Raw genomic sequence first — 26456 nt, forward strand, 5'->3', positions numbered from 1 at the left:
CAAGGTATCAAAATCGACGAAAACATGAAGTGCAAAAATGAAGCACAAAAGTGAATCAAACACAAACTAAACAGGTATCCAAAACATAGTAATGATACTAAACAAAGTGAACAAACAAACAAACCAAACCAAACCAAACCAAACCAAACACGATGAACCAGATCACGAATAAAGCACGACAGACCTAAACAGAACATTGAAAATCCAAAGGCAAACTAAACACAACATAACAGGGCTTAAAAAGACAGAACTAATTAGACAATGAGGGACAGCTGGAAACAAGGAGTGATCACATGACTAGAAAAACCACCAGAGGGCACTGCAGCAGGTGTGACACTTCCATTGATTTTTTGACGTTAAAAACTGCTCGCTACGCTGCTTGATGTCAATTTGATATTTTCTTATTATATTATTGTACTTGGTCTGTATAGTCATGCAAACATTTGTTTGTAGAGCGGGTAGTTTGACCGTTTTCCGCCGTTTATTTTTCCTTGTCATTTCTCCCATAGGCGACTGAATCGGAAGTTCTAAGACAATCGCGAAAACAGGCACACTTCCGCATTTTAGAATAAGGTCAATAAGGTCTCAGGGTTGACAGTAAATGTCAAAGCACAAACCAAGCATGAAGACACAGGAATTGTATGTAGACCTCCATGCAAGGGCTTAGGAAACAGGTGATTCTGTCCTCCGACTCGCCCACACGTTTTATTTGATATAGCGGCCGCAAGTGTTCTCTGATTTGTTACTTCATTTGAGTGAACGATCACTCAGCCAATCACAGCGCGAATCTTTTGAGCGTCTGCCACGAGCTTCATTCATTCACTTTGTGGTTTGGGTGACAAGAGTAAAAATGCACCCCAGAAAAAAGGAGAGGACGATTACATCCTTTTTTTCAGACACACAATGTAAGTATGCATGTAATAAAATTTGTTTTATTACATTAATTGCACAAATCACACATTTCCATGTTGAGATTTAACCTACAAAAACGTCAAAAGACGACAGTAGTCCTACTAATGTTACCCGTATAAATCTCGTCACACCGCAGCGGATTCAAATGCTTGGTTGCTTTGCATAAGAACGCATTTGGCAAATTAGAAATAACAGATTATCGAGTTTTGTTGTCTTTTGTTGCTTAACATGTTACGTGTTGCTTCGTCTGAAGTACAATTGTCAATTTAAAATAAATCTGATGTTTTGCGCCAAATATATCTAAAGTCTTTTACTACTAACGTTATACTATGTGCGAACCGGTCTGTATAGAAAACAGGCTGTGACAGAGAGAGGGGAGGACAGTTGCTCGTCATCTTTAGAAAGTGTACAGGTGAGATTTGAATAACAAAGAGGACAGTGTTTTTCAAATAACTAAACATGTTCTATTTTATGTTAAAGTTCTCTAACATAATTAGCTTTATGTCATACTTAATCAAATTTTAGTCTTTTAATTCATTACTGCATTCATTACGGTCTGTAGGAAAGGCAAGGTGTGGCATCACTGAGAGAGAGAGGGGAGGGCAGTTGCTCAAACTTTCCAAAATGATAGAGGTAAAGTGGGTTTTATATTCACACATTTGTTCATTTAGAAGTTGTATATTGTTTACCATGTTACTTTGAATACTCGATCCGAATTAGCATGCAAGTATGACTTAAAAACAACAGTAACACTATCTAATTGACTGTGAACAATGTTGTACTTTGATAGTCATTTGCTGCTAATAAGATTTCCCTATTTAAAATTAGCAAAAAATACTTTTCTGAAATTATATTATTAAGGAGAATGTCTGAATATCCAAATATAAAACCAACTTTACCTTCTATTCCAGAATGTGTTATAGGTGAGATTAGTGGACAAAATTTAACACTTCCTGGTGGCTCTTCAGGCAAACACTTTTTAGTTTAATCAGAAATAAATATAAGTAGCCAGAATACAAAATATATTATTTGGTAAATAAAAATGTATATAGACATTCATTATATGATTCATATACATAAAAAAAAAAAAATACATTTTTTAAAATAACAACCAAATAAATTAAAAATGTTATCTGAATATTCTTTTTAGGTCTTTTTTTGTAACTATAAAACAAATGTTCCAGAATGTTGCTAGTTAACTGTTAAAATTATTATATCATGGAAGGCGTGCATTAAAGCATAATTTAAAAAAAAAAGCACATTTCCTTTTACTACCTGACTGACTAACAATTGTTTATGAATCTTGTTGAATAATTGAAAATAAATATGCACAAACCTTCAGCACCGCTTTTCACAGAGAAATGGATAATTAAAAAATGTAACAATTTTGTTACAGTGACTCACTAACTCAATCTTATTACTGAAATATTGCTGCTAGATATACTTTTGATGTTGCATTGCTCTGACAGGCCTAACATGATGCAAAACCTCTTGTTTATGGACCAAAAGAAAATCACATTTTGTTAAACATTTCTTTACAATTCAGTGGTAAGAAATGAATATCTTATATTTTACTAATATTTACTCCTTTTTTACATTTTTCCTGAAAAAAATTCATATTTTAAAAACCCATCTTCAAAATTATGAATTGTTGTATTGTGATTTTATAACTTCACTGTGCATTAAAGACCAGGATAAATAATTATATATATATACATACACACACACACACACACACACACACACACACACACAGTTGAAGTCAGAATTATTAACCCCCCTACTGTGAAATTTTCACAGTATGTCTCATTATATTTTTTTTCTTTTGAAGAAAGTCTTAGTTGTTGTATTTTGGCTAGAATAAAAGCAGTTTTTAAGTTTTTAAACACCATTTTAAGGTCAATAATATTAGCCCCTTATATAAGCTATATTTTTTCGATAGTCTACAGAACAAACCATCATTAAACTATAACTTGCCTAATTACACTGACCTGGTTAACTACACATACACACAAAGTATCAACTTGTAATTTTCAAATTGCTTTGTAGTTTAAAAAAAAAAATTCACACAGTAATGCTTAATTTAAATGTGTGCGGTTCTGTTTTTGTACTGTTATTATTAATATATATATATATATATATATATATATATATATATATATATATATATATATATATATATATATATATATATATTTTTTTTTTTTTTTTTTTTTTTTTTTTTTCATTTTGGTTAAAATTTATTTATTTATCAAGATCCTTATTAGCCTATTCTTCCTGGGGTCCATCGAACATAACACAAAATTACATTAATACACAACAACAAAGACTAATAAAAACATTATAATACAAAATTCATACATAACATCCAAATCAACAATCCACTTAATATTGTTCCATTAAATATTTTTTAAATGATTTTTTAAACCTCATTTTAGTTGTTACAAAGCATGTAATGTCTGATGGCAATTCATTCCATATTTTCATTCCTCTATACATCACGGTACGTTGCTTTGCATTAGTTTTTGAAATGGGAAGCAAAAAATTTCCTTTTAATGCATGCCTGGTGTTAAAATGATGACTAACATTACTATACAAAAGTTGACTGTACAATACACTTGGAACTTTTAACACAGAAATATTTCTTATAAAACACAGCAGAGAAACAATTACCCTATCCTTCACCAGGGGCGTAGCACCAAATTTTGGGCCCTGTACCCTCTCAATGTCAGTGGGCCCCCTACACATTTTTTTTTAATTATTTAAATATAAACATGCACAAATAGTGTTTTAATCTATAATCAAATCAGATTATAATAATGACTGGTTCTTTCATTCACCACCAAATTGATGCATATGGCCTACTTGTGCTCAAATACCTTTAAACCGTAGGCTACATCGGGTTTGTGTACTGACATTTTGATCCATGATACTGATGCAAGTTTTGATTTAAAAACATTTATTTTTGAACAGGAGAACACAAGACCACTGTACCCTCAGAAACATTAGCTGGCCTGGCCCATAATTTACTAGCAACAAGCAGCCAGGTTGACAAACTAAGCTAAAGATTTAACATTAGCATACATACATTACAGGGCTCGAAATTAACTTTTTTACTTGGTAGCACTGGTGCTCCCAACTTTAAAAAGTTAGGAGCATCCCAAAAAATTTAGGAGCACCCATTTTCTTTTTAGTTATGCGCCGATCTTGATTCTTAATGGCTGATTTTGATTAGCACACGTACATCTCGGAGATGTCTATTTGACGTCTGCATTCACATCTGCAATACATCTACAAGACGTTTCCAATCAGATGTGAAATAGACTTCTATTAGACATCTTTAAGATGTTTGCGATTCAGAATGTGTGTAAAACTGACATCATACAGACGTCTGCCAGACGTTTGTATACAGCAGGTGCATTCCAGATAAAGAGATCTTTAACAGACATCTTGCAGTCGTATACAGACACAAAATATCAAATACAATGGCATTTCAACCTTTATACCATTAAAAGGGATAAATCAAGTATATAATTTCTTATATTAGTATTACTTAATTGTTTAGATTTTTAAAAGGCACATTAACTTCTTTCACATTTACAGATGGATCGATAATTGCAATAATTTGACTATAAACAGCTGAAAAAATTTATTGGAAATAAAAATTCATTCTCTGTCACAAGGGGGCGCTTTAGGAGCGCTGAAATATTACGGTTTCCCTAGTAATGACTGTACACAAATCAGCATTATATGCCACCGAAATGGTCGCAATTTCGAGCCCTGCATTAGCAGCAGCTGTCTGGAGTTAACTATGTTAACTTTAATTAGATGTAGTTTCATAACAAGCAAGCTCAGTTCACCTTTTGAAAAGAAAGCAGTCATCAGTTGCTTCCAATGACTGTAAAAAATATGGACGACGCGACAGCCCTTTTTCCCATTGAACGCCTTGAGGGCAAAACGCCTGCTTGACGGGCACAAACTGTCGCAAATGACTGCTGAAATTGGAGCCAGACATGCGCAGAAGGACTGTCTGATGGAGCCAGAGGAGGAGCCGCGAAAATGAGCAGAGTCGAGCTTCCAATCAAACGCGTTATGTAAAATCAACTACGCCCCCCGAACTTCTCAGCATGCGTTTGCTGTCATATCAACACAAATGGATGTAATAACGTTAACAAATATGAGGGTTTTATATATTCAATCGCGCCAGCTCCAGGCCGCAGCGCACAACTTACTCGCGGCGTCGCGGGCTGACTCCGGCTCGCATGCGGCAGCGCCTGCTCGCTCGGCCGCCGCATCTGGCTCGATTGACTCGGACTGGAATCGGGCAGTGAGTCCAGGCATCCGGAGTAGGTCCAGCAGAGGTAACATTAGTCAGTCTGAGCTCTAAGAGATAAGTCTCCGGCAGGCGAGAATCTAGCCGGAACTGTGTTTTGCTATCTGGGTGGCTAGGCGTGTATCAGCAAACTAATAAAGCCCGAAAAAAGCCCTGAACTTAGCGAATAAACAGTGTTCCACCAGGATCATGTATGTCAGAAACTATAGTTTACTGCTGAACTCATTTTGTCATGGTAAAATAACACAGAAATCGAATAATAACATTTCAGTCTACTTCAGTCTCCTGCCGAAGCTCAGACGCCGCGCTTTGAGAAACTGTCAATCACAGCTGTCAATCACGATGACACGCCCAGCATTAAATTACTGCTAAAAACAAACTGTTTACAAAAATGAAGATCTGCACCTATTTCAGCACAATAACCAGTGCCTTAATCGACCAGAACTATCTTTCGGGACATTTTATTGCAAGTGTAATATTTTTTTTTATTTGGGCTCAAGTCTCCTTCATTAACACGGAGGAGGCGGGCTTTATGACTTGTACTGCAGCCAGCCCCCAGGGGGCGATCTAACGGCCGAAACCTTTACTCAAACGTAGGCTTGCGGCACACTTGGTTGCTTCCCCTCATTCTGCCTCCTTTCTTTTTCCTTCCTGTCTTTCTTTTTTTGAAAGCCCGATTTGGGCTTTTTGCGCAGCATGATCAGGCTCTAGACTCACTGCGTTACTTGTTTACTTGTTTGGGGGGGGATGGGGGGTTATCAATATATTTTGAAATAAATAATGACATTGACATCAATTGGAGGTGCCAATTCGAAGTAGGCTACAAAAAAAAAATAATAATAATAAAAAATTGGTGGGATTTCAAAGGGCCCTCTCCCTAGACGGGGCCCTGGGTAGTCAGGTCCACTTTCCCCCCACTACCACGCCCATGTCCTTCACCAATAACCAACCTAAAGTTTTAAGCATTTTCATAATATTAACTCTTCTATTGCAGTGTAAAATGAGTCGTGCCGCTCTATTCTGGACTAACTGTAATTTATCTAGTCTTTACTTGATGCACTCGACCATACCATTGGACAGTAATCTAGATAAGAAAAAACAATTACCTGAACAATTTGAGAAATACAGTACTGTGGTAAAAATTCTACACATCTCTTAATAATTGATAAACCTCTCCCCATAACTATTACCATTTTATCAATCTGTTTTGACCACTTTAACCTACTATCAAGAAGAACTCCAAGAAGCTTAATTTCCTCTACCTGTTCAATAGGCACACTCATTACAGACAAATTTAACTGTGGTTTACATTTAAACTGAAAGTTTGATCCAAACACAAGACTTTTGGTTTTTGTTAAATTTAAAACCATCTTATTATTCTGTACCCACTTTACCACTAATTGTAACTCCTCATCTAAATCAGCAGATAATTTTTCTATTGATGCCGCTGGTAAATATAATGTTGTATCATCTGCGTACATAACTGCCCTTGCTTGCTTTAAAACCAAAGGAAGATCATTGGTAAAAATAGAAAATAACAATGGTCCTAAACAACTTCCTTGAGGCATACCACATTGCAACTCTTTCACCTCCGAATAACTTCCATTATAGAATACACATTGCCTCCTACTAGTCAGATAACTTTTAAACCAACGCACAGTTTGAGAAGTAAATTTATAACATTTAAATTTTTCAAGCAATAACTCATGATCCAGTACATCAAAAGCAGAGCTAAAATCCAGCAAAACTGTTAATGTGTTTGTGTTAATGCTGTTTCTGTTGAATGGACTATTCGATATGCATGCTGAAAATCAGAGAATAAATAGTTTTCTTTAAAAAATAATTGAATTTGTTCACACACTATCGTTTCAAAGACCTAAGAACTGGAAATAAACTTATTGGTCGATTATTAGCCCCACTAAAACTCAGTGCTCCATTTTTCTGTAAAGGAACTACCTTTGCTTCTTTCCAAGCTACAGGGAAAATTCCTTCTTTAATACTCATATTGAAAATATGACAGACTGGTTCCGCCAAACAACTGGCCACTAATTTTACAAGGCAACCATCTAAGTTATCCCTTCCTGATGGTTTATCAATATTTATTATTGATATTTTTTGTTCCACCTGTTGAACATTTACTTCCTTCAATTCAAAAGATAGAGCTGAGTTATCACTTACTATTTTTTCAATTTGCTTTTCACTTGATATAATATTATTAGTTACCATTTTTTCTCTAAGCGTGTTCACTTTATAAAAAAATCATTAAAATAATTAGCAATTTCATTTGATTTAGTTAAAAATAAATCACCTGTCTCAATAAAAAAAGGAGTTTGACCTGATTTCCTACCCATTATTTCATTAATAATATTCCACAATTTTTTTCCATCATATTTATTTTCACTTACTTTTACTTTATAAAATGTCCTTTTCTTTTTCCTATTAATCTTAGTTACTTTATTACGCAATTTACAATAGACTTCCCAATCCAGTTTATTCCCAGTTCTATTTGCTATACCTTTTGCCACATCTCTTTCTGCCATTATGTTCTTCAGTTCATTATCAATCCACGGTGACCTAATATTCTTCACTGTGTGTTTTTTCATAGGTGCATGTTTATCCACCAAAGAATAAAATAATCTTTCAAAAGCTGTTAATGCATCATCAGGATGATCTTCCTTGTAAACATTAGCCCAACATATGTTATTTACATCATTGCAAAATAAGTCCTGACAAAATTTTCTATATGATCTTTTATAAATAACTTTTGGTCTTTCTTTAGGGACCTTCGTTTTTCTTGCAATCGCTATAATATTATGATCACTACACCCAATAGGAACAGATACACTCTTAGAACACATTTCCACAGCATTTGTATAAATATGGTCAATACAAGTAAAAGTTCTCTTACCAAGACTATTTACATGAATTCTTGTTGGTTGATCAATAACTTGTGTTAAATTACATGCATTAATTACATTCACCACTTTAGTTTTTTATGGAACAGTCCTGAGACATCCAATTAATATTTAAATCACCCATCAAGTAAATTTCATTTCCAGTATCACATACATCAATCATATCACACAATTCACTTAAATAACAGCTATTTGCACACGGTGGTCTGTAACAACAACCAACAAGTAATGATTTAACAAATGATAACTGTACTTGTAGCCACAGAACCTCTACTTCTACAGGCATTAAATCTTGCCTTATCTTTACTGGAATATGACTTTGAGTGTATATGGCAACCCCTCCACCATATTTATTTCTATCTTTCCTATAGATATTATAACCATTTATATTTACTATATCATCTGAAAATGCTTGATCAAGATGTGTCTCAGTTACTGCTAAAACATGAATATTATTAGTAATCAAAACATCGGATATTTCATCAAGTTTATTCCGAAGATTACAGATATTAACATGAGCTAATTTTAATCCTTTCTTTGGTAACTTAATTGATACTGACACAATTCATAGAAAGAAATTCTCAATCTCATTCTTATTTTTATTAAATTTCCTCAAGCTAACTTAAGAAAACCACAGATCTATTACGCTAACCTAAGGAAGCCATAGATCTACTTCGACTTTGAGGTCTTCTTTGATTTTCTATTGCTATCATTTGTAATTTGTGATGCTGGGAATGTGATTAATTTATCATAACGCAAATACGCTATTTCTCCTCTCTGTCTCTTGCAGCACTTAATTCTGGCATAAGCTCCTTCCTCCTTAATCGCACATTTTCTGGAAAATCTTTATTCAAGTATATGTTTGATCCTTTGAGATACTTTGCTCTCTCCAGCACTGCTTCTTTGTCTTTATACTTAAGAAATTTAACCACAACAGGCCGCTGTCGACTAGAATTCCCGTTTCTCATCCTTCCTATTCTGTGTGCTTTCTCCAAGGTAATTTTATTTTGATCAAGTTGTAGTTTCTCTTGAACTATCTGCTTTACTTTCTATTCAGATTCACACCATTTCTCATTTGGAGATTCTGGAATTCCTTCCACCACTATATTATTCTGTTTACACTGACCATCCAAATAATTGGCTTTAGCATCTAATATCAAAAGAGATTCGGCGAACTTTTGTATATCATCCACATTTGATTTACATTCAGTTGAATATTCTCTACAGTTAACTTTCAACTCATCCACCTCTTTCTGAGTGAACTGGAGACTTATCTTCAAGTCTTGTACCTCCTTCATGAGCTCATCTACTCTTTGATTCATAGAATTCATAATCATGAAAAGATTATTAAATAAACTTTATTGCAAATAAATCATTAATCACTTTTGGGTGCCATCACCATACAGCTGCCCCCCACCTTCTTTGGTCTGATGAGACCAAAATTGAGTTCTTTGAAGTGAATGCCAGGCTTACGGTTTGGAGAAAACCAGGCACTGGTCATCACCAGGCTAATACCATCCATACAGTGAAGCATGCTGAGGGGATGTTTTTCAGCAGCATGAAATGGAAGACTAGTCCGGATAGAGGGAAAGATGAATGCAGCAATGTACAGAGACATCCTAAATGAAAACCTATAAGAGTGCTCTTGACCTCAGATTGGGTCGACGATTTATCTTCCAGCAGGACAAGGACCCAAAGCACACTGCCAAAATACCAATGGAGTGGCCTCAATACAACATGGTGAATGTCCTTAAGTGGCCCGTGCAGCCAGAGCCCAGACCTAAATCCTATTGAACATCACTGGAGATTTCTGAAAATGGCTTTACACCGTTGCTTCACATCCAACTGGATAGAGCTTGAGAGGTACTGCAAAGAGGAATGGGGAAAAACCATTCCCAAAAACCAATATTTTTAAAAATTGTATTATTAAGGAAAAAATCAGAATGTGCAACTATAAAACCAACTTCACCTCAATGCATTGGTTTTGCTTACCTGCGAAGACGCACCCTTGTCTGCCATTTTTCTAAAATAAATATATGATTTAAATAGTTTAGTTTACAAAGTCGTATTATGTGAGAAGACAATAGCTTTTGTAAAACAGGGATTGGACTCCTACACTGTAAAAAAAATGTTAAATTAACAGTAAGTTTCTGGCAACAATTATCCAGTAGCTGCTGAATTTCATAAAATAAACAGATACTGCTACAAGATAGAAAATGATCAAGGCCAAATGATGTTTTGGAAAAGGAAAAGTGAAAGAGGGCAGCAGCGCTTCTGATGTTCCTGCAAAAATGACAAACAAAATCAATCCTTGGAGTAAAAACTAATCATCCCTCAAACGATTTGATTCATTTAGAAACGAAACACCACACTGCTTATATATATATAAGCAGTATGGTGTTTCGTTTTTGAATATAATTTAAATATTTTAATTTACAAAGTCGTATTATGTGAGAAGACAATAGCTTTTGTAAAACAGGGATTGGTCTCCTACACTGTAAAAAAATTGTTAAATTAACAGCAAGTTACTGGCAACAATTATCCAGTAGCTGCTGAATTTCAAAAAATAGTAAAATTACTGTAATACTGATTACAATAGTATTAAATTTACTGTAAAATGTAATACATCATTTTACTGTTTTCTTTTTTACTGTAACACTAAATACAGAAGTGGTGCACATACTGCAAAATATATATATATCCTGAATATATATTATACATATATATTTATTATGGGTGGAGCCGAACCCGAATATGGTATTTGGAAAGGCACGAATAGGATGTTTTTACGAATACTTATTTCAAAAAAATACTTGAAAAATTATTTGTATTCAGGAGCAAGAAAAACATTGTATCAAAAAGCAGCGATTCCTCATGAGACTACAGTGCATGCCCGCGTGAGTGAGAGTGAGAGAGAGTGAGTGAGACACTCAGGAGTCGGAGGGCGTGGTGGAGGTAAAAGGTGTCTGGCACTCCGACTCCTGAGTGTCTCCACACAGCAACAGACAGAGAAGGCTCGGCTGAACGAAAAAAAAAACTTCACTGCATCACTATTGATTGATCGGGATATTCCATTACGCTGCATTAGCGCGGTAATTTAAACAATAGACTGTTGACAGAGTAACGTTAACGTTCGTTTATAAAGGTTAAAACGATGCTTCTGCAGTTGTGTCGAATAGTATGCACTTATGGGAGATATATGGTACGTCTAAATTACTGTCTTTTGCAGACAGCAAGATATATGCTATAGGCTAGTTAACCTTAGCATAGCTTCCCGTCACTTTTTATTAATTTGAAACTCCTCAAATACATTTGGGCACCAAATAGAAAAGAGTGAGACGCCATTTCTTGGTAATCCACCTGTCAAAAAAAAAAAAAAACTTCAAGTTCTGTGTGGAAGCATTTTACAGTCAGTGGTGCTGCAGATAAAACAAAGTGATACTGTATGTAATGTGTGCAAAAGTGAAATCAGCAGAGGCAGAGGTATTAAACATCTGTCAACATCTTCTATGCGTAATCATTAATTCATTTCTTTTCGGCTTAGTCCCCTTTATCAATCTGGGGTTGCCACAGTGAAATGAACCACCAATTTATCCAGCATATGTTTTACGCAGTGGATGCCCTTCCAGCTGCTACCCAGCACTAGGAAAGATCCATACACTCTCTTTCACACGCATACAATAGGGACAATTTAGCTTACCCAATTCACCTGTATTGCATGTGTTTGGACTGTGGGGGAAACCGGAGCACCCGGAGGAAACCCATGCCAACATGGGGAGAACCCAGTCGAGGCTCGAACAATCAACGTTCTTGCTTTGAGGCGACAGCGCTACTCACTGTGCCACCTTGCAACCCTCTATGTAATGGATTATCACATGCACTAAAAGCATCCTCTCCTGATACTGTCTGCCAACCCCCTACAAGCATCAATCCCCTCATCAGCACAGCTAGCAGAACATAGCACTAAATCCTCCACAAGCACCAAACCATCAACACAACCACATTCTGCCCCACCAAGTCAGTTACATACATAAAAAAGTAAAAAAACAAAAACAAACTTTGTGTCTGTTTTGTGTCAGGCAGATGACAAAAGCAGGGCTGTATCTTTTAGTATTGTATAGAATACTTTTATTCTGCCAGATCTCCCAGTCAGGGGTCTATTTAGAATTATTTAGTTAATTTTAGTTTTTGGAATTCTGTGCATTAGAAAGAAGTTCTTTCAGAAGAAGAACAGTTTTTTGAAGTATTTTTTGTTTTTATTTTGTCTATTCAGTGTCCTTTAACAAGAACAGTGGTGGTGGGGTTCATAATATTCACAATGGTATTTTATTAGTTGTTGGTTTAACCATGGATGAGGTAATGGCTTCTATGTTATTTTCTTTTCAATGACGTTTCTTGTCACATGTTCAAAAACAACAACCAATATTTCATAATGCATATCTATAATTTATATAATGGGTATAATTAAACAATACTTACACTATAACGTAAATTAGAAGTGTAATAGAAAAAATATATTTTTTTATGCCATTTTGAATTTACTCTAATACAAATACAAATACTTTTCCCCCCTCAACAAATACAAATACATATACAAATACCGGCTGCTCCGCACATCCCTAATATATATATATATAAGTAAGTATATAATGAATACAGATCACTAACATACTTATATTTGAGCTAACAACTAACGACAACTATGAGAAAAAAAAAGAAGCAATGAAGCAAAGAAGAAGCAATGAAAACATACCTTTACTGGACTGCTGCTTTCAGGCTGCCATCGTTCCCCCACTCGTTCAGTCGCAAGCTCTTTCTATGGCTAAACAAGGTCAAGGAAGCCTTTTCTGATTGGCTGAATTTTTCGGAGAGCCCACATTTTGGTTGGCAGATACACAAGACACTTCTGCATCACATATCACAGTGATGTTTGGGGCAAAAGAGCGAGAGTACTGAAACGTAGATTTGCAAGTGAAAAACAGCACTTGAGAATCATAGCGGCAGATTTCAGCCGTTGCAGTATCATATTTGTGTTCATGCTCAGAACAAAATAAATTAAACATTCTACATGCGTTCAGCTCTCTTTGCGTGGATACACATTCTAATCTACAGATGTGCAAGTTTTGTCTGTGACTTCACATTTCCTGATGCAGGTGTGTAAATGTGTTTTGCACCATATTCACTGCAACAATAGTAGCAAAGAGTATGAGCGGATGAGATTCTGTATTTGTGATTTGTCTGTTGAGATTTGTGCACCTGCACTGAAGGATTTGAACAGGTGTAAACGTTGTGTTGTGTTTGCTGGAGACAAAAAACACCTGCACATCTGCAAATTGATCTGCAAGTACACATTTACTGATACACATGTGCAAATTTGCTCTGCGAGTACAAATTTATTCATACACATTTGTGGCTGTTCTTCACAACTAGCAATTACACTTTTACAGCTGCTTGGGAGTTTTGCACCAAAAATACCTTCATACACACACTACAGACAATTTTGCATACCCAATTCACCAGTACCACATGTCTTTGGACTGTACGGGAAACCAGAGCAACTGAAGGAAACCCACGCGAATATGCAAACTCCACACAGAAATGCCACCTGACCAAGCCGAGGCTCGAATAAGCGACCTTCTTGCTTTGAGGCAGCCTTGTTGTGTGCTACTTACTGCACCACCGTGACGCCCTTGTTTTATACATTTAACACAAAAGTTTAGTTTAAAAGTTGAAAGATCTGTTAAATATAAAAGCGATTTTGTTTTGATTTGTTTCTTCTTTTTTTTGGAAATTTAAATGTGATTTTTTATTTTATTCAAGAAACGCATGCATTCTCGTCAGACTATAACTTTTAAAAAAGTCAGTGGGGTGATGATTAATTCATATCATATGAGAGTAGCTGTGCAGCAGGTGTTGCAATTTTAAGAGGTTTATTGAAAGCGAACATTTTTAAGACAAACACAATTCAGGTTGATGGGGTAAAATAAAAAATAATGCTAAATTATTTGTTATTTGAAAATAATTATGCATGTATAGTAGCACACAAAACAAGGCCCTGTTTTTGAATTTTGAAGACCAATTTAAAAAAGTAATGGAACAATAGGGATGGCTCATGCGAAACTGACATTTCGACACAGTGCCGAGATCCCAAAGCGCAAGTGTTTCAAAACACTGCACTGAAGCATTGTCCAAAAAACCCAGGTCATGTGACTAAAGTGTCTAAAGCATCAAGGCGGTCCAAGTGTTTCGAGATGTGGCATACCAGCCGAAACTGCGTTTAATTGACAGGGTCGTAAACAAATTACAATCGCACATCTGTCTGAATTCAATAAAAGAAGGATAAAAATTTTGGTATGTCATGTTCAATTCATGGGTTTTTGTGAGAGGAGAGATATTTTGTTATTTTGTGACATTTGAAGTGCATATTTAAGCTACAATAAAACTTTATTAATAGATAGATAGGCTATAGACACAGACAAATAGTTAGGATACATTTGCTGATACATTGATATGCTCACATTTATAGGCATACATATTCATCCATACACATACATCCATACATCCACATAGGTATACATATGCATCCACATAGGCATACACATACAACTGAGTTATCAGAAGAACAGAGAGTCTTAGCCTTAAAGCTTATACCACTGTACCGGATGTTGCAGCACAAGCTAAATGAGAAAAAAAGGGCCTTGCAAAGCAGGAATCAGTTGTCCAATTAGGTAATATTGTTGTCAGTAATATAATAGTAATTATATTATAATTATAATTATAATTATATGCTTTGGTCCTGTTTTGCACAGGCTCACACCTGCAAGAAGGTCTTCAGTAATGTCTGGAAATCCAACTTGATAAGCAGTGCTACTACTGAAGCTACTGTTGATGTGAAAAAATACCTAACAGATGCATTTTGGCCAAAAAATGAAAATCTCCTAGAATACTGGAAGGAAAGAAAAATAATTTCCCCAAAATAGTATGTGCTTGCGCAGAAGTACTTATGTATGCCTGCAACAAATGTACCCTATGAGAGGATTTTTTTCAAAGGCTGGAGAAATAATTTGTAAAAAAAGAAGCAGGCTTAGTCCATCTACAGCAGAACATTAAATACATTCATTCATTCATCTTCTGCTGCTTTTCCGGGGCCGGGTCTCAGGGGCAGTAGTCTTAGGGAGAACCCTAAACTTCCAAATCCCCAGACACTTCCTCCAGATCCTCTGGGGGGGTACCCGAGGCGTTCCCAGGCCAGCCGAGAGACATAGTCCCTCCAGCGTGTCCTGGGTCTTCCCCGAGGCCGCCTCCCGGTGGGACATGCCTGGAACACCTCTCTAGGTAGGCGATCCAGGAGGCATATGAAACAGATGCCCGAGCCACCTCAGCTGACTTCTCTCGAAGGGGAGGAGCAGCGACTCTACTCCGAGCTCCTCCGGGGTGTCAAGAGCTCCTCACCCAATCCATAAGAGTGTGCCCTGCCACCCTTCGAAGGAAACTCATTTCAGCCGCTTGTATCCGAGATCATGTCCTTTCGGTCATGATCCAAAGCTCATGACCATAGGTGAGAGTAGGAACGTAGATTGACCGGTAAATCAAAAGCTTTCCCCAAGCCGGACCCCCTCCAGCCCAAGGCTGCGCCTTGAAATTCTGTCCATAAAAAATTATGAATAGAATTGGTGACAAGGGAAGCCCTGCCGGAGTCCAACATGCACTTGAAACAAATCTGACCTATTGCCGGCAATGCAAACCTAACTCCTACTCTGTTCATACAGGGACGAGACCTCGACAGATCGCTTCTGACCCCATACTCCCCGAGCACCCTCCACAGAATGCTGCGAGTGACACAATCGAATGCCCTCTACAAGTCCACAAAACACATATTTGTTTTGGTTGAGCTGGTTGAGTATACTCCCATGAACGCTCGAGCACCCTGGTGAGAGTATAGAGCTGGTCCAGTGTACCACGGCCCAGAGGAAAACAGCATTGTTCCTCCTGGATCCTAGGTTCAACCCTTGGCCGGATCCTCCTCTTTAGTACCCTGACATACACTTTCCCTGGGAGGCTGAGGAGTGAGATCCCCCTATAGTTATACATGACATATACATATACATAAAATATTTTTAAATAAAAATCTTTATATGTAAAAAAATAAAAAAAACATTGACATTGTCACGGTTGTGGATCTATCTGCTCTTCTATGATGTGTCTGCGTGGTGTGATTTGTTTATTTGTGTTTGCGGTGTGTGTGTGCGCTTGTCTCTGTGTTTGTGTGAGAGTCGCGTGGTTGTCAGTGTTGTTGTTGTTTTCATGCCATCAGCTGGGCGGTCACATGATCATGGTCATCGGTCGCCTAGCACCGCTCAGCTGATTATTGCGCTCCAGTTGTAGCGCATTACTGTGGCTATAAATGTTCAGCGTTCCTGTCTCACCTTGTCAGTTCGTTGTCCTCACTTGTCTCTGTGTCTTTGTCAGGCTCTCCTCGTTGAGTTCGCTGGTTGAACGCTGGTTGAAGTTTTTCTCCGATGAACTTTTGATTCGCTCTGTTGACGGAGATTGAAGTTCTCCCCGATGAACTTTTGATTCGCTCTGTTGACGGAGATTGAAGATCTCCCCGATGAACTTTATTCGCTCTCTTGACGGAGAACTATTTGTTCCTTCATCTTCCTCTTGTGATCACCTGACTTCCAGCCAGCCAGCTTCTCTTTGTTCTGTGTTCTCTTCTAAGTTTAATAAACTGTCGCTTACATTTGGGTCTCCACGTCTTCTTTGAACATTGTGACAGAACGAACTGACCAATATGGACCCAGCAAGCACTTTGGAGATCCAAAAGATTTTGTCCCGCAGCGCCGCTCGCTTAGATCATCAGGATCAGCAAATGAAAGTCACCAGCCAAGCCATTAGAGCTCTGGTGAACCAAGTCTCTGAGCTCACCACCCAAGTTCAGCGTCTCAGCTCGGGTCTCGCCGCCGGATCCGCTCTGCCGCCTCCTCCCGTTGATCCACCAGCCAGTCCAGTTGTCAGTGAAAGCCGCTCCAGTGAACCACAATTACCTCCGCCGCAGAGTTATGCAGGTGAATCCCATCTATGCCGAGCCTTCCTAGCTAAATGCTCACTGTATATCGCTCTCCAGCCTTCTTCTTTTCCCAGCGAGCAGAGCAAGGTGGCATTTTTGATTAATCTGCTCACAGGTAAGGCGGCATTATGGGGAACTACGGTATGGGAGAACAAGAACCATTGTTGTAACACTTTCAAAGCATTTTCGGACAAACTCAAGGTGGTTTTCGATCAAGCAGCTTCAGGCAGAGAGGCGTCCAGAAAGCTGGCAGAGCTCCGTCAGGGAGATCAGAGTGTCGTGGACTATTCCATCGAGTTTCGCACGCTGGCAGCGGAGTGTGGCTGGAACAGCGAGGCGCAGTGGGACATGATTTTCACAGTCTAGCGGAGCACATTAAGGATGAGATCTACGCGTTGGAGTTGCCTAAAACGCTTGAAGGGCTCATCAATCTGGCGGTAAGAGTGGACAATCGTCTTCAACGTAGGGGACATTACAAGGAGCTCTGTCTTTAGCGTCTGGCTTTGCAGCCCTGTGTTCAAGAGGCAATGCCCACTGAGCCGGAGCCCGAACCCATGCAGATGGGAAGGTTTCGTCTGTCTTCGGAGGAGAGACGTCGTCGACGTGCTGGGGGGTTGTGTATGTACTGTGGAGTTGGGGGTCATTTTGTGGCTTTATGTCCGGCCAAAAATAATAAGCCATCTATGGGTAAGAGTTTATTGGTGGGTGAAATTATGCCTAAAAGGAACTCTCCTAATATGACTTCCTTATCTATCAAACTGTGTTTTAATTCCATTTCTCACACATGCCACGCCCTCATCGATTCAGGAGCCGAGGGGAACTTTATTGATTCTAAATTAGCGAACAGTCTGAACATCCCTGTTTCTCCTCTTTCTTTACCTATAGCGGTGCATGCTCTTAGTGGACTGTCCCTTCCTACCATCACACACATTACTGCTCCCATAAAACTCATTACTTCTGGGAATCACACAGAACTCATTACATTTTTTCTCACTGACACCATTGATACTTCTGTCATTCTGGGACATCCATGGTTAGTGTTACATAAACCTCACATTAATTGGGGGCATAATGCAGTTTTTTCTTGGAGTGAGAGCTGTCATGAATCTTGTTTATTGTCTGCTTGCTCTAATGTTCCTTGTTCTGTGTTTCAGGAGGAGCAGGTGGATCTATCAAACGTGCCCCGTGAGTACCATGACCTGAAGAGAGTGTTCAGTAAGTCTCGGGCTGCTTCTCTACCTCCTCACCATCCCTATGACTGTGCTATAGACTTATTGCCAGGTACGTCTCCGCCTAAGGGCAAGTTATATTCGCTGTCTGTTCCAGAGAGGGAGGCTAAGGAGAAATATATTTCTGATTCTCTAGCAGCCAAGATCATCCGCCCGTCTTCTTCACCGGCGGGGGCGGGATTTTTTTTTGTGAAAAAGAAGGATGGTTCTCTTTGTCCGTGCATTGACTATCGAGGGCTGAACAGCATCATGGTTAAGAATAAGTATCCTTTGCCGTTGATGTCTTCAGCCTTCGAGCGCCTGCAGGGGGTGAACTTTTTCACAAAATTAGATCTCCGCAATGCTTATCATTTGGTTCGCATAAGACCCGGGGATGAGTGGAAAACCGCATTTAACACCCCTAGAGGGCATTTTGAGTACTGCGTTCTGCCCTTCGGTCTTTCTAACGTCCTGGCTGTTTTCCAGGCACTCGTCAATGATGTGTTAAGAGATATGATAGATCAGTTTATCTATATCTACCCGGATGACATTCTGATTTTTTCTCACTCTCTCCAGGAACACGTTCAGCACGTCAGGCGAGTGTTGCAGAGGCTGTTAGAGAATGGGCTTTATGTCAAGGCGGAGAAATGCGTTTTTCATGCACAGTCGGTTCAGTTTTTGGGGCATATCGTGTCGGTCGAGGGGATGCGCATGGATCCAGAGAAGATTCAGGCTGTGGTAAATTGGCCAACCCCAGATTCCCGTAAGGCCCTGCAGAGGTTCCTGGGCTTTGCCAATTTTTACTGGCGTTTTATTCGCAATTTCAGCCAGCTCGCCACACCTCTGACTAATTTGACCTCCTCCAAAACACCGTTCAGGTGGTCTAACGCAGCCGAAGCTGCATTTTCCAAACTGAAGGGTTGCTTTGTTTCAGCCCGATTCTCATAGCCCCTGATCCTTCTCGGCAGATTGTGGTGGAGGTCGATGCGTCCGAGGTCGGGGTCGGAGCCATCCTGTCCCAGCGCTCTGCCTTGGACGGCAAGATTCATCCCTGCGCGTATTTCTCACATCGTTTATCTGCTGCAGAAAGAAATTACGACATTGGTAATCGAGAGTTGCTGGCCGTCAAGCTTGGGTTGGAGAAGTGGCGACATTGGTTAGAAGGTTCTGGGGTGCCTTTTATCGTTTGGACCGATCATAAAAATCTTGAGTACATCAAATCTGCCAAGAGACTAAACTCTAGGCAGGCTCGGTGGGCATTATTTTTCGGACGATTTAATTTTTCAATCTCGTACAGACCAGGTTCTAAGAACATCAAACCTGATGCGTTATCTCGTCTTTTTGATCGCTCGGATCGTACGTCATCTCCAGATCCGGTGCTTCCGCAGAGGGTTTTTGTGGCGAATATTTCTTGGGAGATCGAGTCGCGGGTTCGCACAGCCCTGGATGGGGTAACGCCCCCGATCGGATGCCGGCCGAGTCGATTATTTGTGCCAGAGGATCTACGGTCCGACGTTATCCGGTGGGGTCATTCCTCCAAAGTAGCCTGTCATCCGGGAGTGAGTCGCACATTATTTGTTATTAAACAAAGATTCTGGTGGCCAGTAATGGTTCGTGATGTGCGCGATTTTGTTTTGGCTTGCTCTGTCTGTGCCGCTTCTAAGTCTTCCAATCGCCCACCTGCTGGACTCCTTCAACCGCTGTCAGTGCCTTCGAGACCCTGGTCACACATCTCGCTAGATTTTGTTATGGGTCTTCCATCTTCTAACGGCAACACGGTGGTTTTAACCGTGGTGGACAGGTTCTCAAAGGCTGCTCATTTTGTCCCTCTGCCCAAATTACCTTCAGCCAGAGAGACAGCGGTTGCTGTCATTGATCACGTCTTTCGCATTCATGGCCTCCCGACAGACGTGGTTTCTGACAGGGGGCCTCAGTTTGTCTCTAAATTCTGGACAGAATTCTGTCGTTTATTGGGGGCTACTGTTAGTCTTTCTTCTGGTTTTCATCCCCAGAGTAACGGTCAGACCAAGAGAGCCAATCAGGATCTTGAGCGCACATTGCGATGTTTGGTCTTGCAGAATCCATCCTCTTGGAGTCAGCAACTTTTGTGGGTGGAGTACGCACATAATTCGTTACCAGTGTCGGCTACGGGCCTCTCTCCGTTTCAGTGTAGTCTAGGTTACCAGCCACCAGTTTTTCCCAGTCTGGAATCCGAAGTCGCGGTCCCCTCCGTTCACGCCTTTGTCCAGAGGTGCCGCCGCACCTGGAACAGGGCCAGACAGACCCTCCTCCAGGTGGGGGAGCGCACTAAGTCTAAAGCCGATCGCCACCGGTCTAAGCCTCCCGTTTACATTGTCGGTCAAAAAGTGTGGCTTTCATCTAAAAACATTCCTCTCCGCACCGTTTGTAATAAGTTAGCTTCTAAATTTATTGGCCCTTTTACTGTCACTAAAATCATTAATCCTGTGGCAGTCCGCCTCAAATGACCTCCAGCGTACAGGAGAATTCATCCCGTGTTTCATATATCTAAAGTAAAGCCCGTTTTTCATACGGCAATTAATCCGCATGCACCAGTCCCCCCAGTTACGGTCCTGAAGAGAGAAGTTGGGTTCCGGCCGGGGACATACTGGATCACTCTCTTCTCGATGATTACAATCGCCAGGTAGGCTCGTCTGGGGAGAGGGTAATGTCACGGTTGTGGATCATCTTCTATGATGTGTCTGCGTGGTGTGATTTGTTTATTTGTGTTTGCGGTGTGTGTGTGCGCTTGTCTCTGTGTTTGTGTGAGAGTCGCGTGGCTGTCAGTGTTGTTGTTGTTTTCATGTCATCAGCTGGGCGGTCACATGATCATGGTCATCGGTCGCCTAGCACCGCTCAGCTGATTATTGCGCTCCAGGTGTAGCGCATTACTGTGGCTATAAATGTTCAGCGTTCCTGTCTCACCTTGTCAGTTCGTTGTCCTCACTTGTCTCTGTGTCTTTGTCAGGCTCTCCTTGTTGAGTTCGCTGGTTGAACGCTGGTTGAAGTTTTTCTTCGATGAACTTTTGATTCGCTCTGTTGACGGAGATTGAAGTTCTCCCCGATGAACTTTTGATTCGCTCTGTTGACGGAGATTGAAGATCTCCCCGATGAACTTTATTCGCCCTGTTGACGGAGAACTATTTGTTCCTTCATCTTCCTCTTGTGATCACCTGACTTCCAGCTAGCCAGCTTCTCTTTGTTCTGTGTTCTCTTCTAAGTTTAATAAACTGTCACTTGCATTTGGGTCTTCATGTCTTCTTTGAACATTGTGACAGACATATTTATTATCACTGTTTATTCAAATGTGACTCCGCCATTACAAGTACAACACGTTAAAAGAATAAATTATGATTTATACTAATGCCAGATTCGAACCCATGGTGTCAGCGTTTCAGAACACTAACCACTCCCCCAAACCACTTTGATAAAGCCATTCCACAACGTATGATATAATTCGCCTATTAGACCATTAGCCTATTAACGTAGACTAACCATGTTCCGTACACTTTTCGCTATTCAGCGCACTCAAATGACCACTTCTCCGTCAGTGAAAGCCAGATAAGCATGCTTGTTTGTTCATTTTCTGAGGGAATACCTATTGCACAATCCAAATCTTGATTGATGTTTTTTGGACCAGTAGTTTTTGAGAAAAGATGGGAAAAGTACCGTCTTCACATGTGTACGGAAGATGATAGATATTAACTGTGTTCCGTACACGAATAAAATAGTGTTCCGCACAGGGTGCATAACTTTAGTTCACTGGCAAAAATGGGCATTGTTTGAAGTCTTATTAAAATCTTATGTCAGAATATACCATTATTGTGTTTAACTTAGTTAATGATATTAACTAAGTTAATGATATTTAATAATTCTTTTATGAAAGTTTAAAATGTAATAGCTTCACAATCATTTAATTTTTATATCATGTTTATTTTATTACAGCATGACAATTTTAAATATTAAAACATTAAATTCATGCACATTAAGGCTAACTTGCCTGACCTTTTATGAATATAAACATCATCACTGCACAAAGAGGATCCAAACAGCATTTGCAGCCTTTCTCTCAGGCTCTCTCTGGTGGAGATGCCATCATCACCCACACCTGACTTTTAAATATCCCCATTTCAAAGCATTTATTCAACAAAAGATAATTTATTGAACAATTTTTGATAACATAATATTCACTTCACAGCTGCATATTCACAGATAGTAGGAAGGTCTCTGTTGTGCTTGGGGTTAAAAGAGTGAGAAATAAAGATTACACAGATACATAGCTTGACTATGACCGATAAGTATTTATTCAGAGATTAGTGTTAAAAGCACCGTTGTGTACTGAATATGGTTAGTCTACGTTAGCTTCTCATTTGAAGCTGTTTCAGTGCAATTTTTAAAATGACCACTTGGTGTCACTGAGACATGTTTCAAAATGTTTTGAAGCTACGACACATTTGCTTTAACTGTTTCAGTGTTTCATAAAGCCTCGCTTTGCCCCTCACAATGTAACAATAAAATAAGGAAAAAAAAGTTGGAGGGGACAACACAATATGGGATTCTGTAAAAGTGTCACCGATTCGGTCCCAGTCATTCCCCTCACTGGCCAGCAGAGGTCTCCCTCACGGGTCTTTTAAGCACTACATTACTCACAAGGCCTGTTCCTGCCTATGATTGCGCTGCACATGACTCTTCTCATACACTCACACATATAGCAGCGTTCATGCTCACTTCATTAAGAAGTCTTGTTTTGCTCGGCTGCTGACATTACTGAGCATTTATCCCTGATTTCTGATACCTGTTTGATCTCCTGTTGCCAACCCGAACTGCTTTTGACCTTGTCTATCTTGCTGCCTGCCCAGACCTACGCTTGTTATACCGACCAACGAATACTTGCTGCCTGCCTCTCGATCCGTTAAGCCTATTGTTCTTTTGAGTTCATCTTCCAGCACTTGGTGTTTGATTGCTATTAAACTGTGTTTAATAAACGTGCTGTAGATGGATCCCTCCTTGTCAGACTCTCCGTTACAAAAAGATTGTTTGCCGCCTCGTCCTAATAGGTCTCTTCTTCAAGAATTGGGCAATTTATGTTCTACCTTTGACCTGAATGACATATGGAGATAAAAGTATCCTAAAAAAATTTCGTTTACAAGGTGTAATAAAAATCTTTCACAACAGTCGAGTTTCGACTATTACCTTTTTTAAAAAATAATAATAATTACAAGTTACACAAACTATAGCTATATACAGGGGCGAACTGGCCATCTGTCAAATGCCAGAAGGGTCTAACCATTATTTTAAATGTGGACCAGTCAGTTTTTAAAAAAAAAAAATTATATGTAGTGTTTTTACATGCAGGCCGATTTGATCTCTTGCTAAGTATGATATTATGAAAATAATGATGATGAGGATCATAATAATAGTAATATTAATAATAAATGTTAAGTATTTGGCCCAATTGGTGACAACCGCCTGGTTTCGAGATGGGCCAACCCAATCAGAAGTTATGTGGATGTAATCAAAAAGTACATTCGACTTCATGCAGCGCTGCGCAGATCTATCGAAATCTGTCTTAAAGTAATGCATGCTGGTTAGAAATTTTGTCCAGATTGATGCTGCGCCGATGCCACGTGACTGTCACACGTGGCATCAAAGTATTGTGACAGTGCTCTGGGATCCGACGATTGATTTAGCCCGTGCAGCATCTGAAGAGCGACTGCACGAGCTCTGATGACAACACTGATATTACACAATTGGCCGAGTTCACTGCATGACAACAATAACGTGTGTTTCCCTCCAAGACCGAGTTTGGACACCCCTGCTTCAAGAGAAAAATTGAAAGCAGAGCTGGACAAGATAGAAAAAAATTTAAGTAACAGCAAAAATAGAAGAGCCGATGCAGTGGGTAAATCCAATTGTGATTAGGGAAAAGAATAATGTAAAATTGAGAATCTGCTTAGATGTGTGTGATCTTAATACAGCAGTCAAGAGGGAACGCTACCCAGCTAGCAAAATTTATGTGGCTCAAATCCGGCCCACATACTGCATAGAATGATGGCACTTGGGCAGTCTGCACCTGTTTGCCAGATCTGGGCCAAAATTAAGCCATAGCAATTTCACATATCAGCTAGAATTCAACCAAATAAACCAGAACTGACCCTATTCTGGGCCACAGTTTGCTTTTATTCTGGCCCAGATCCGGCCCACACCAGACACTTACATCTGGACCACATACCGCATGGAATGATGGCTCTTGGGCGGTCCGCTCCTGTGTGTCAGATCTGGGCCACAAATAAGCCAAAGCAATATCACATATTAGCCAGAATTCAACCAAATAAACTAGAACTGACCCTATTCTGGGCCACAGTTTGCTTTTATTCTGGCCCAGAACTGGCCTACACCTTACACTTGCTGGGTGTGGCAGAGAACAAAAATCCCAGCATGCATTGCACAGTCTGACCAGCTAATCGGAATTAAGGGAGATGACGGTCCGACTCTATTTATTGGATGAACATTTTTTTGTTTTATGCTTTACCTAGAATATAAAAATACATATAAACACATTTAGATCATTTGCTGTAATCATTACTATTGGACTGTGAAAAGACTTTCAACCAGCACAACAAAAAATGTTTCTGAAGACAATCACCTACTGCACCTTTAATGACCTAATAATCTGGGGAGAGACAAGACAACAACATGATGAAAGATTGAGACAAGTGATAGAGAGAGCTAGAGTCAAAAAGTTCAAGCTGAATAAAGAAAAATGCAAAGTGGGCCTGGAAATTAAATACCTGGGGCATGTACTTTCAAAGGAAGGATTGAAACCTGACCAAAGCAAGTGTAGCCCTCTCCCCTTAACTAGCTCAGAAAAAGTAATATGTCTAGGGAAATTCAAATAAAATTCAAGGTGAGAGGCACATCCCTATAACTTTAAAATTATCAATGTCTGTTCATCAAATGGTAATAACAAACACTTAATAACACCGGGCCTCAGATATATATGTAGTGTTATTCAGAGTAGAAGTGACTATTTGTTTTCTTTTTCTATTGCATAATATAATTTAACTCTCTCATTTACAAGTTATTTTACACACTGGTTTATTTAACCATTAATTTTCACCCTTTCTGTAAAAGAAAATCACAAATGCAAGGCATATAATAACTTTTTACATTTATTAAATATTGTGAGGCTATTGTGTTAATTTTCTTTCATTGTGTTTTAAATCACTTTAAAGCTGTAGGACTCAATTCACTTTCAGTGACAACACAGCTTCACTTAATCAGACATACAAAGCAAACACACATTTGAGCAACATTATAGCATCAAATAAAACCCAAAATAAAATGTTACCCAGCTGGGATTTAAGTCTTACGTTGGCGCGCAATGTTGGAGCTCACGTTGGAAAAAAACACTTTTCAGTACTCACAGAATCCGTAGAAATAATGAAGGTCACAATCACAGTACCCATTCACAGAACCAGACACACTCCAAACGTCTCTGACGTCCATCCGCGATCCCGAATTGCATCACCGCAGTTGTAAATCCTCCGATCACGAAACAAACAGGCCCGATTAGCAAAGCCTCAGTCTCTCTCCAATCGATCTTTCAGTCCGCAGGTCTGACGTTCACTCTCTCTCTCTCTCTGAACAATTAACCACACAGATTGTCCAGCGATCCTCAAATGCACTAAGGATGTGGGTTAACAGTCTTTGTAAACTCAGAACTAACACATGAATTTTCTTTTGTGTAACTATTTCAAGGCAAACTATTAAAACAAAAACTCTAAATCCAACGCATCTGACTCTCTGCTCTTGGTTTCACTTCCTTCCCGTCTTCTAAGCTCCGCCCCCTAACCTCTAGAGGTCATCAAACTCGACACATAAAACATATTTATTTATTTATTAGATAATATTTTTCATAAATAACTATGATATCAGAATTTAAACACCTTTGTTATTTAGCAGAAAGTTCTTAAAATAGTTTGTTGAAAAAAATAAAA

General features: G+C 39.1%; 1 protein-coding gene across 4 annotated transcripts in view; it reads left to right on the top strand.

Annotated features, from left to right (window-relative positions):
• si:dkey-150i13.2 overlaps positions 1 to 22957 on the top strand; it is a 72008-nt gene extending 49051 nt beyond the window's left edge. Inside the window, exons 9-10 of one of the 4 annotated variants that reach the window (XM_073939533.1) lie at positions 18385 to 18511; positions 21425 to 21697. In XM_073939533.1, the coding sequence (XP_073795634.1) occupies positions 18385 to 18511; positions 21425 to 21438 (141 nt within the window). In that variant the 3' untranslated portion in view covers positions 21439 to 21697. Of the gene's footprint in view, positions 1 to 18384 lie in introns of all 4 variants that reach the window. The other 3 variants (XM_073939534.1, XM_073939537.1, XM_073939531.1) reach the window with 3 other exon arrangements.
• Positions 22958 to 26456: the final 3499 nt, after the last annotated feature.

Source organism: Danio rerio, chromosome 23, assembly GCF_049306965.1.
Source record: "Danio rerio strain Tuebingen ecotype United States chromosome 23, GRCz12tu, whole genome shotgun sequence".
NCBI lineage: Eukaryota > Metazoa > Chordata > Actinopteri > Cypriniformes > Danionidae > Danio > Danio rerio.